The sequence below is a fragment of the Haliaeetus leucocephalus genome, unplaced genomic scaffold (assembly GCF_000737465.1).
Source record: "Haliaeetus leucocephalus isolate CR32 unplaced genomic scaffold, Haliaeetus_leucocephalus-4.0 Scaffold234, whole genome shotgun sequence".
Lineage (NCBI taxonomy): Eukaryota > Metazoa > Chordata > Aves > Accipitriformes > Accipitridae > Haliaeetus > Haliaeetus leucocephalus.
This window is the reverse complement of record NW_010972670.1, coordinates 161,352-174,656: the sequence shown is the minus strand read 5'-3', so window position 1 is coordinate 174,656 and position 13,305 is coordinate 161,352. Positions and strand designations below refer to the sequence as shown.

Here is a 13,305-nt window from a genome sequence, read left to right as displayed (position 1 = left end):
AATTGGGGTGGTGTGGTGTTTGGGGTAGAGCTACTACCCATGATAAAAAAATGGATGAAAAATTGGCAGAGCTGTCAGGCTTACAGAGTAGTAGTTGTCTGCAGTTCTAACTAGCAGCCATAGATGAGTGATGTTCCTTAGGAGCTGATACTGGAGCCAGTATTTCTGTAACATCTTCATCCTGGACAATAGGACAGAATGCATGTCCTGAAATTCAAGGACAATGCCAAATTGTAGGAAGTGGCTAACATAAAGAGGGTAGAGCTACCATTCAGAGGAATCTCATCAAGCTGGAGGAATGGGCTGACAAGTATCTTTAAGGATTTTTTCAGACATAATCTTATTAAAGAAAATAAGAATGCCACTTTTTATAGATTATGCCTTGGGAATCTAATCTGGGGAATGTTAATCTAACACAATGCTTTGTCACACTACCCTGCTCTATCACTGAATTTCTCAAACAATACTCTTTTTTTATTATGCTGCTTAAGCTTGATCAGATGGTTTTTAGATTCTGGATATTGCATGAGCAGATTATAGACATTGTGTATTGTTTTCTTAACACAGGAGAAGATGTATATGTTGCAAGTAAAAGTAATTTAATAGAAAATTCATATTTTTCCTAAGAAAAAATTAGAATAGGATTTATTGTTATTGGTAATAAATAAATATTTTTTCTTTAAAATTATTATCTCATGCATTTTCATTATGTTTAGATTCTTGACTCTTACAACAAATGTGGCTAAAATCCTTCCTAAGTCTGTCACTGATTCACAAGTGTGCTGCCTTTATTGTAGGAAGGTGTAGTTTTAAAGGAACTCTTCGGTTATTGGTCTTTAGTGCCAAGTGTTAAGACACTGTGGTACTAATCTCTAGTGTGTGTGTAAACTATTAGGACATTAGAATAGAGTTAAGTAATCCTTCTAAAGTAAAGAAAATAGACATGGTAAGAAGAGAAGATGTTATTTTTATGGTATTAAACATTTTTTTTCTCATAGTAAATGAAAAATACAGCAGTTCTATCTAGTGTTTTTAGCAGAAAAAGTTGCCAAATTTCAAATTACCCATCTTCCTATAGCTCATACAGACCAATGCCTTCATATAAAAGCAGTATTTCCTGTGTTGATTCTGAATTCTTTCAAGGTCTAAAAGCAAAATGTGTCCTATTTAAATGATCGTATACTTCATGTGATGGCTGAATTGAGAGTTTATGTTGGTCATCTGTGGCTTGAGATTTTTGTGACGAAAGACTTGTATGCAGTATGTATGGTCAATCCATATTGCAGTTCAATGGGAGTTTGGTTTGAAAACTCTATTAGTCCCTGATTAGTTAATAAAATGACAATGTGCTAACCAAGACTATCAATAAAATATGGTGAAAAGAGAAAATTTTATTAGGTCAGAATCTGCAACTTCTCTTATAAAATGTGTTAAACTGAAAAAGGGAAGTGAATTTGTTCATATAGAGGACGCCTAAAGACATAATAATTGTACTAAAAGCAGCTTATTTAGTATTTTTAACTAGGTCATAGCATTCACCTTAAGCAATTAAATTTCTTACTCCAAGTGCATAGTTTACTTCTGTAAGTAACATAATTTTAGAAACTAAGAACCTTCAGTAGCGAGCACCACAATACATGCATCTGAAATGTGAGGGTTGCTGGTGTCTTCATTTTAAATCTATAACTTTGATAATATACAAAAATACATACTTTTATTTGTTAAATTGGAACATTCAGAATTGTGTTGGTTTGAGCTTAGGAGCTGATGGTACTCTATGACTTCCGGAATTGAATGCTATCTTTTTGGATAAGTTTTTTGCTGTTTTTTTGTTGTTGTTCTTGTTTATTTCACTTTTGTAGGAAATGTCAGTATTTTACAGATTACGTAATGTGCATACATGGGAAACAGGGTTGTTCAGTAAGTTAGGACACCAGCACAAATTCAGGAAAGAAATAGTTACAGAAAAGTCAGTGAGGACACAGTTTGAACATTGAGGCTTGCATAGGTGTAAATGAGGATGGATAGATGGTGTGGAGGTTTTAAGGTAGTTGACATCTTTGTTCTAATGTCTTCATTGCCAATTTTTCTTAGTATGGTTGGTTGGCAGTTACAAAATAATAAAAAAACCCCAAACCCACAAACCTCCCATCTATTGCAAGATGTGCCACCTACTGGTGCCAGTTTACTGTTATCTCTTGGATTGGAACCACTTAGTTTACTTAATGGATGTGCTTCAGAGTGTAACTATTAAATATAGCAGATTGTATTTCAGGGTAGCTCAGGAGGTTTTTTTTAAAGCTTAGTAAGAGCAAAAAAGTTTATTTTTTATTAGAATCCTATTTTCTCAATTTGATAATATGTTGGTTTCTTGCTTCTGTCTCTGTGGCCTAGATTTCTTTCCTGTAATATATTTAGCTGTTGAATTTATTTTAACACCAGATAAAATCTGAATAGAAATGTTTGTTTTCATTTCTGCCTTTACATTTAGCTGTTATCCTACAGTGATATTTACCTTAACACCTTTGCTCATAATAGATGTGTTGAAGTAGGCTTTCTAACAATCCTTTTAGACTGTGCTTTTACTGTGTATGTATACTCATAATATGATAATTATATTTTATTTTTTATTTAATGTAAGGATATTAACCACAAAGATATTTTTTTCCCACTTTTTTAAACTTCCTATAACAGATACCAAGTGCTGGCATTTGCGAAGGATGCTGATGAAAGACAAGAACCAGAACAGCAAAAACTTAGTTCTGGAAAAAGACTTGTGGTAAACCCAGTTTATTTTACATAACCTGTATGGTACACTGCATACATGTTAAAAAGACCAATGCTAAGTAACGAATGGAAACATTGTCTGCTGACAAAGGACCTGATCCAGTGGCCATTAAAGGGAATGGAAAGACTCCAGTAGATTTCCATTAAGATTTTTTTGGGCCTCAGTTGTTTAAGGCTGGGCCTTAAAACTTACTGTTGTTCTAAGGAGGAAAAAAAAAAAAAGATAGAACTCTGTACTGGAGATAACTGTTTTTAAGGCAGTCTTTGTAATGCAGAACCTAAACTGTAGTAAAATAGATAAATAGGTACACATGAAATAGTGGTCATGTTTTTAATTTAAGTCTGTTTGTGATTTGGTATTGGACTTACAAAATTAACCTCATTCTACTTGGGGAATCCTTTGTACTTAGAGAAAACTCAGCAGTGAAAAATGTTTCCATAGTCAGTATCCTGGACTCTTTTTGTCAAAAACCTGTGGATTCAATGGTATTCAGGAGGTCCCTGTGACTAAGTTTAATATTGGAGCTGCCTCCTATTAAGAGGAAGACAGTTTCATTCTCTGTGGTCCTGCAGTAGAATTGCTTGTCTGCTAAATATACTGTATAAAATGCTAGCTAGATTCAGCATATTTCAGGTATGACAGTAAACTATTGGGAGAGCATCTTCCTTCCAGTGGCTAATCATAGAATTTTTTCAAACTGTAAGTCAGGCAGAATCCTACATCTTGAATTAGGAGAAGACATAGTTTTTAAATAAGAAATTTGGAAGCTTTATCAGATATGCTGCAAATTAAATACATTTTTTTAATCTAAAATTAGAAGCATACATGGAGACAAATGTAATAAGCCTGGCTTTTTTTCCCTTTGACTTTTAAGACGGCACTTCCAGCTTCATATATCAGATATGCCAGTAAAGAATGCATTCTATGTTCTTTAAGCAAAATGATTGATACTGTTCATATAGGAAGTGCTGACAGTTAAACTTTGATTTTTTTTTTTTTACTCCATAAATACTGAATTTCTGTTTAACCACCTTGGCAGCAGTAAAAAGCAATTTTTGCATGTGTGAATGAGTTGAAATTTCTCAGAGGAGCTGAAGTAACAAACCAATGAAATGTATCAATAAGCAGTAGTGTTGTTTAAAGAAGTAACGATATAGGCAAGGCAGGATTTGTAAGTGATTGCTTATTATATCAGGGTATGTAGTTGGAAAAGTAAACAAGCTATGGTATACACAAACGTTCTTCAAATTGAAGGATGTACATTAGTGATTGCAAGCATGAGTATTGGCTTACAAACCTCAGACTTGTCTATTTTTCCTTTTACATGTATTGGTAGAATAAGTTACCACCTTTCACGCTAACCTTGCCCTTAATCTGGGGAGATATACAGAGGCAGATTTAAAAGATTCTAATATTCTGTTCTTGGATTTAATAGTTGAAGTATAAGGCATTTTCATTTTGAATGGGGTGTGTATTTTAAAATTTAAATATACTTAAATGAACTGCATAGCCGTCAATCATGATTATTTTAAAATGTGGATGTTTTTGCTGCTTCACTCGCAATAAGGAAAGTTACCAACTGCCTTTAAAATAAGAGGATAACTCTCAAAAAAAGACCTTGATTTTGCTTTTCTATCTATGTTAATGATATTCATGTAACTTGATGATTTCTGAGCCTTCTCCAAGTTTTGCCTTTAATATGCAGCTGTCAACTGATCTCTGGAGTATGTTTTTTCTTTTGAAGGTGGATTGGGTTTTAAACATCGGAGAGCAAGCACTGGATATATGCGTTGTCTCCTTTAATCAGGCAGTTTCTTCTGTTTTTGTGCTTGGTGAGAGAAACTTCTTTTGCCTTAAGGATAATGGGCAAATTCGATTTATGAAAAAGCTTGATTACAGTCCGAGTTGCTTCATTCCTTATTGTTCAGGTTTGTAAAAGGAAAATTCAACTTTACTTTAGCTTGGTTACTTTTACAGCTAAGATTATTTTTTTTTCACTGAATAAATATATTTTTCTGAATAAGCTGTTGATTTCTAGAAAATCCGTGGAATCATAATTCTCTTTTTGGATGAAGCAGGTTTATTTTCAAATGTTACTTAGTGTGAAGTCTCATAATTTTTAGAATCTAAATAAGTATTTTCTCATCACCAAATTGAGGTACTTGTCTAGTGTTTGAGTAAGTTTGCCCGGGCTACCAAAGCAACAAACATGAAAGAGTGAGAGATTTTGGAAGAGTAAACTAGTGTTTGAGGACCTTCTGTCATTTACTGATAGTTAAAAAAAAAGAAAATAAAGTTTACTGTTAGGAGATGAAACTAACTTATTATGTTGTGTGGAAGCAACTGGGTTAGACGTCACTATAGAACTACAGATTCTTAATACCTATTCTATATTAATGTTTCAAAAACTATCTGATAAATTTTTACACCATTTTTTATTTTAGACTTAAAATATCATTTTAGACTTTATGAATATGATTTTAACAATCTTCACATTTTATACTTTCTGATTTAAATTATATTATAAATAAACCCTATAAATGCATACATGTTTAATCAGTATTCACAAGTCAATGAATTAATGAAGAGTATAAGTAGCTGATATTTAACCAATGTGTATTTTGTCATATCTATCCTGGCATGCCAACATGGCAATTATGAGTCTTTGCTCATCATGTTTTAAATTACCAAACATGGCTGGCTAGAACCTTGGAAAGTTGTGGCATGTGTTGTGTAGTATGCAACTGAAATTGGTATCCATAATTAATCACATATGTCCTTGGTTATTGTCAATGTAACTTTCATAACTTTTGACACTGTAATTATATTAAATTCATTTATAACAAGTAATGGCTTAAAAGGAAAAGGAAAAAATAGTGTAATGATACAAGCCTCCAAGAAAAGTACTGGCTTTTGAAAATCTTTCATCCTAAAACTGATTTTATATCTTTGACAGTGGAAGAAGGAACAATAAACACTCTAATTGGAAACCATGGTAAAATGTTGAATGTTTATCAAGATGTTACACTGAAATGGGCCACTCAACTTCCCCACATTCCTGTATCAGTGAAAGTAGCAAATTTACAGTAAGTAACTTGTTAAAGTTTACTTTTTTCAGATTAATTTCCCGTTGTGAAATTTGCTTCTAGATCCTATTAAACACTTCTGAGGTATGTAACAAAGTGACTTGTAAAAGGAAAATTCAGCGTTTTTTCTTTGTTTTGTAAAATATTAATTTCATTAATGAGCATACTGTTAATTGTAGAAGAATACTAGAATTGCTATACTGTGCTTTAGATTTTCGTTTTTTCTTGAGTGAAGGTAGAACCTGGGCTCTACTCCACTCCAGTGGAGTAGTTTCTTCTTTAAAAGAATGAAAAGTGAAGCTTTGCAGTCTGGTAAGATCCTTCCCTGAGACAGGAAAATAGGGAATCTCACTGGAAATCTGTTCTTCATTAAGCATTTAAGAGCATATGAATTCCAGAGATGATTTGTTGGAACAGATTATTACACTCCAATGTTAAACTGTAGAAATTAAGGAACTGTTTAAATTGCTGAGGATTGTACTGCAACAGACCAAAACTTTCTTTAAAATACACAGACAGGTCAGGGAAAAACTGGCTGGGCAGAGAGATCAAGTGTAGAGAAATTGCGACATACTGATAACTTGTGCTGAGTCTGTCACTGAAATCAGCAAACTACAGAAAAGTTCAGCTAGTGTTTTTAGAATCCATCTTATGCCTGTACTGTGTGCCACCAGAGCTGTGGTGAGTGCTGGCTGCCCGATGCCTGTGACCGTATGCGATGCAGTAGGAGTGGCCTTGTCAGGAAGATAATTTCTGATCCCCAGCAGGTTTGTGGCTGCTGTGCCAACATACACTGGATTGTTGAATACTTGATCATAAGTCACGCGTTTTATCTCGTAACAAATGAAAATGCAACATCTGACTAGCTAGCTTTACTGACTTCTGCAGAGTAATCTGAGGGATGTTTGTGTTGTGTTTGATACTAGTGGTTACTTAATGATTTTTTAATAATTTAGAATTTAAATTTTTTTTAGACTCTCTGGAGAGAGTTGTGCTGGCTTTCATCCAACAGGTCTTACAAGTAAAATATAATGAATAGTGTCAGTGGGCCAGTTAGTATAAACCAAAAGTTAATTATGCAGGATATGACAGTACATCTTTTGAAGTTCAGAAAAATATTTGTGTCAGAAAAAATTAGAAAAAGGCATTGATTTTTACAACAGTGGATTGTACTGACATTTGTATGTACCATTATTTGTTTGGAAACTCGTATTATTGAACCATCTATTTCAATAATGCCTCTAAGAAGTGTATGCAGATTCTGACTGTTCCATGTGAACTTTAACACTCAGTAGTTTGATCTTAGTGAGAATTTTGAGAGCCTACTTTTGTATGATTTGTCCCAGATCATTTTGCTAGTTAGATTTGGAATTCCTGCAGACCTACTAATGATAGGGTTTGGTTTGGGGTTTTGTTCTGTAGAGGGTGGAGAGACAGCAATCTAGTTATACAAACTTCTTTATAAACTTTATACAACTGCTGGTAAATGAAGGAATGTCTTTGTGTCTAGACCCAATGGCCTGAAAGGCAGGGAGAAGTCTAGGGCATATGTGTTTCAGAACTATGCTTCTGTCTTTCTCTTTAAAAATATGTGGTATGCTTGTACTTCTTTCTGACATTAAAAATAAAGATGGGCTAAACAGCAAAAACTGTGGTAAAGATTATAGAGGTAGTAATTTGGCTGAAACAAAACATATATTTTTTCTAAAATAAAAAAATAAATTTGAAAGGGAATTCTTTGCAAGCCAATGTGATAATTATTTTCTAATACTCCACTCAAGAGAGGTCTCAGTCTCAATTGGGGCCTCTGGGCACTACTGTAACATAAATAATATTAAGTACTTTAATAAGCATAGAGTTGTTAATCCTACACTGCTGAGAGATTAAAGTGCCTTAAATATGACATATGTCAATTAATTACTTTCACATCCTTTCCACTTTTATTGCAATAATACTTACAAAGTAAATGGAGTGTTCTGAAAACAGTTGTCTCGACAGATCATATATATTCATCTGTATTTTTTTGTTGGCATAATGTCTATTATTTCTAATGTAATAGCTCCGGCTTGCTGGATAAGAAAAGCATTATTAGAAGCTATTTCATATAAATGCCTTGGGGCAGGGGTAGTGATTGCTTCATAAAGGCAGTCATATACTTTATCCTATAATCTTGATAGTCTACTTCTAAGATCAACTGTTCAAGTGCTTCGGAGAATTCCAGCTAAGTAACTTGTGTTTCTAGTGTGTGCCTCTCCTTATTCTTTATGAATTGATTTTTCCTCTTACAATAATGTGAAATGCAGTATTTTCCTATTGCAATACCAGTAATGTAAATAATGATAATAACACACTACAACATGCATAAACTGCATGATTTCCATCACATTTTTAGAAACATGCAAGGAAAAATGAATCAAAGGTAAGTGGTTACTTACAACATTTTTTGTGAGGTGTCTCTGCTCTCTAGAAGTGATGTATTTTTAAGCCGTTTAACTACACTTTTTTGCCTTCTCTTAAAACCTGAATGCTCTCTGTCAGGAAGTTGAGAATTTCCTATAAAAGCTTCTGATCAGAAAATTGAACTACAGGCAAAAATTTGAGAGTTTATCTCATTCTGGGTTTTACCTGAAGATCTCTATAACTATGATCACTGAACTGGAAGTTCAGTTGTAATCATTGTTATAGAAGTTTGTCCTTTATTTTGTTAGAAGTTTGTTTTCTGGTTCTGTTAATGTATAGTAGTTACTAACTGTTTATGACATTGTTTTAATGTCCAGGGTACTCCTTACACTGACAGTTTGGATTAATTTAAACTGCTTGAGACTTTGTCTCAGCACAAATTCATCTTCCCATTGATAAGCCTGCTTGGACAGTTATATTTTTGCATGCCCTGTGTTGTCATCCTTGAAGTTACAGCTGTGCAAAAGCATTCTCGCTGAAACTCCTGAAGGAAATGGTTTACGTGTTCTGCCTGAGTTGATTAAAAAACCCCAAACAAACCTGAAAAAAACAACAAAAAAACCTCTTCTAGAGTGGTTTGAAGAGAAACTGTACATATGCAGCAGTTAGAACAGCTGAAATCTGGGAAGTTACACAAAGGAATTACAAGAATTCCTACTCTCCTCAAATTTTCAGTGTCAAAATGGTAATTGTGAGCAGCAGTGTTTGCTTGGTATCCATCATTATTATATAAATATCTTCTCAGCATTGACTTCAAAGTCCATTCCCTTTTTTCTTGCCCTTTAGGTTTCCATTTTTCTGTTTCATCAGAGACCTCTTTTCTAAGACCTTCCTTGTACCTCCACATCTCCTTTGCCAGGGAAATTTCATGAGCATTATCTCTTATAATTCTCAATTCTATGAATTTGTCACTTTTTGATGCTTCTTGAGATGTATTAGATTTTTCTCTCTCTCTGTCTGCCCCCCTCATAATTCAGGTAATTGTGTGGGGAACAAGCCCATAGGAATGTGGCTTCTATGTAGAGTTCCTATTAGCTAAAGTGCCTCATATGAAAGTAGTTTTTTTCCTGTTGGCAGGAATTTGAGCCTGTAAAGGCAAGTGACTTAATGCTCCCCCACGAAAAAGATGGGTTATGTTTGTCTGAATCATCTGAAATAACTTGTTCAGAAAGTAGCAGAAAGTCACTTTTTAAGGGCCTATCACAAGTCGTATTTGTTTTTCTGTGCCTGAATTGTCCTATCTCCATATGCTTTACCACAAAAGGTCCTTGGAGTAGAATAAAATACTTAGACAACTACTTTTCTATTTATTTGACACTAACTCACTTGGCAAAGCTGTTCCTAAGAGTACCATGTTTTAATAGCTGATTGATTGCACTATTACTCTGACCTGGCTGGCCTGAAACTAGAACGTTATGTTAAGGTGCATTCAGGCACAATAACACAAGTTGCTAGCCTAAAGGATGTTTCCATCACAAACATCTGAAATGCCACTGTGGGTTGGGTTAAAACCACATAGATAAGAGCATTATAGCTTGGATGTAGTCTCAGGAAAGGGATTTCTGCTTTGATCGCTTCCAAGTTAGAAACCTGTTTTTGCGTTAGGAAAGCGTGAAGCCTTTAAATCAGGGACTTTGTTTCTCTGAACATTTTTGAAGTTCACTAGTCTTAATTTTACTACTTGGTTTTGTTTGTACACAGTCTTCAAGTTATATCTGATAAGCCTGTGAATGCTGAAAGGTAGCCTGACTTTTTTCTTTTAAACTGAAATAGACTGCAAACTTCCCCAAATACCTCTTTTTTCAAGTCAGTATTTTGTGATGTCCCTAATTATGGTTCTTTGTGCTTTCAGCTATTGGCTAGAAATGAAGTCTGGTGTTATCTATATGGCAAAAAAATGTTGATTTAATGTAGAATTTATCAGCAGGCCCAGTTCTAGCAGTAAACCAGCCTTCTCTCAGGGTTTAGGTGATGTATTGTGGGAAAGATACTTCTTCCCTCTCTGTTTAATATATTGGGGACTCTTATTACTTTAGGCACCAGTTTGTCAGTAAACTTCATGTTTAAATGAAGGGTATTTTCACCTTCAGCCACATTGGAATTTGATTAGAAATACGCCAAGGAAAAAACTTTAGAGTCACCTGTAGTGCTTGTTTATAGGTAATCGGATGCTTTGCATATGTGGTGCCTCTTGCTTTTAGGAGCTACATCTGGGAGTTAGAATACAGGAACCAACTTTCTTTTGTGAGCCTTTATATGTACGACTATATCTGTGAGCAAGAGGACTGTTCTTCATGGAAGAAAGATTCTTGAAGCAAATAACCCACAAAATGCCGTGTATGCCTTGTAAAATGTGAAGTTCCTTTTAATTACAAGGGGTTGACAGGTATGGACAAGTTGGTGAAAATGACTAGAATATTTGCTATCACCTTCGTTTATTTGACAGATAAATATCATTTTACTTGGTAATGGAACAGCATGTTTTTTGAAGAGGAAATACAAAGCAGTCTGGAGAGTTTTTTTGTGCAGAAGTAATTTATCACCTCTAAAGAATAAGAATTTCTGAGTTTCTTAAAATATTAAATTTCCAGAACCCAACTTCTTAGCTTGAGTTAAGCTAATAAATAGATTTTCATTATTTGAGATGGGGAAAAAAATAATATTCTTTTTAAACAAAAGTAACTGTTAAAAAGCCAGGAAATAAAAGTAGACTTTATATGTTCAAGAATGGCAAGCAGGGCTACTAGTAAGCTTTATCCACGCTTAACTCTTTATGAACTTCAAGTCTGCCTAGGTTTATACTGAGGAATGATCCCATAAAAATATCACAGGGTTCCATGTATTCACCACTGATTCTCTTTTGCTCAGTTTGCAATCAAAAAGTGATTTTTTTTTTTCTGCTAATTGCTAGCATTACAACTGTCTGTGGTATTTGAAATTTTCTTAGGTAATTTTTTTGTTATTGCTTCTCCAAGTATGGTCACTGCAGGCTTGACTATAGGGGTCATGCCTGAACTACTAACATCGGTGTTGTGAACCACCAGCCCATTAAGACTGTATCACATAGTAATGTATTTATCAGCCATCTCTTAAACCCAGCTACTGGCTTTTGGTGTTCAGGTTTGGACTTAGCCTGTTACGTATTTGATTATGGATTCTACTGAATTAGAGACTTAAAGTAATAAATTTAAATTTGCACTGCGTAGGCTGAGATGCAGGAAATAGTGCAGCTTACTGAATCACTTCAAAGTTGCTGACTTAAGATGCTATAGTAGTGTCCAATTTTCTTACTACTTATAAGACAAAATAAAGTAATTCAGTAGGTCTAAAATAAGCAGAGACTATTTGACTAATGAAGGTACTTAAAATTAATTTTCTATGTGATCATGTTAATTAGTGTTGAATTTTTGTATTGTCCTATGTGATGCTGATAGCCATAGCTACTGCACTTCCCTGTCTCTTGGAAAATCCCCACTTGTGTTACGTTACACGGGTACATTACAAGAGAGTATTTTACAGTCTTTTTAAATACTTACAAGTTAGTTTTGGAGACAGTGACTTCTAATTTACTGAAGCAATAGTCTCTTGCTATGTGCTGAGTTATCATTTTACTTCTAGCTCCCTCTTTCCATTTCTTTTGCATCTTTTCTGATAAAAGCATGTGTAATATGAATAACAGATGAGTAGTGTAAAAAGATGTGTACAGTTTTGCTTAGTTATCTTGTAATTTCCAGCCTGTTTTGCTTGAAGGTAGTGTCTTTGACTTTTCTGTTTTGCCATATACTACTACTACAAGTATGTGGCATTCATTCTTTATAACCAGGGATGACCACTTAAGGATACTTACAGAACAAAGTGGGAAGTTTTTTTGGCTTGATAGTCTGATGTACCACCTTTGAACTGTCAGTGTTATTGTTGGCGTTGGCTATTTGAGGACCATGGGAGCAACAATGAATGCAAAAAAAATTCCTGATGCTTTAACCCTAGGTTCAAAAGAGTATGTGAGGAAGGGTTGGGTGGTTTTTATGGCTTAGTAGTTTACTGTGTATTCCAGTACTCTGTTCCTGTCCACTCTCTCCCCATTAGTCTGCAGCTTGACTGCAAGGCTGAGAAGTATTGCTCTGGTGACTCTAACCAATAAATTGTCCCCACACCACCTCCAGTGCACTTTAAGCATAAGCCAAGTGATATGTGCTGCTGCACTTCAGGATTGCTAATCAGTTTGTGTTTTGAAGGAAAACACACTACTGAAAGAGACATTTATTGTGTTTATTGCACTTAAAAACAATCCCATCTTTACCCCAACACCGAACAATTAAGAATTTTACAGTTATTAGACCATCCATGGAGAGAATCACTTTTTTGCCTTCCAGAAAAATGTTTAATACAATACTCCTTTTGGATTTTCTGATTTGTTAGTATTCCATAATATTAGAATGACTAGTAAGAAATATGTGGTTTGTATCCTTATTTGTTTAATGAGGTAGAAAGTCCCTGGAGATGGTTGTTCTCTGGCTTCACAGAATCAAGACTTGTCTTCCGTGTGTGAATAATAGCTTAAGCCTGACATAGTTAACGTGCTTGTAATTTCATGGCTCTTTATCTGAATAAGTTTATATATAAATCTCTGACTCAGCAACCTGTCTCCATAAAAAAGAGAACATAAGCTAGTGTTAAATTCTTTGTTTTGACATAGGATTAATTCCCAGATTTGAACGTATACATAGCCCAACAGACTGGTCAGTTTAATTTCAATGAGGTACGTGAATCAAAAGATTGGAGTTCAGAATTCTGGTGTATAGCCATTGGTTGAAGTTGTGCTTTATGAAGTTTTAGCTTCCAATATTTTTTAAAGAAAATTAAAATCTGCAGTCAATTTGCAAGTGAGAAAATATTGGCCTGGTCCAGATATGAACTTGAAATTAAAACTTGTTTTCTGGCACAGAATCACAGTACATTGGGTGGTTAGAT

At 34.4% G+C, this 13,305-nt stretch overlaps 1 protein-coding gene across 1 annotated transcript in view; it reads left to right on the top strand.

Moving 5' to 3' along the window:
* The window catches only part of BBS9 (Bardet-Biedl syndrome 9), a 162,814-nt gene that overhangs the window by 34,516 nt on the left and 114,993 nt on the right, over positions 1-13,305 (top strand). The window contains exons 7-9 of the mRNA XM_010568001.1: positions 2,695-2,779; positions 4,533-4,716; positions 5,745-5,874. Coding sequence (XP_010566303.1) covers positions 2,695-2,779; positions 4,533-4,716; positions 5,745-5,874 — 399 coding nt within the window. The remainder of the gene's footprint in view (positions 1-2,694; positions 2,780-4,532; positions 4,717-5,744; positions 5,875-13,305) is intronic.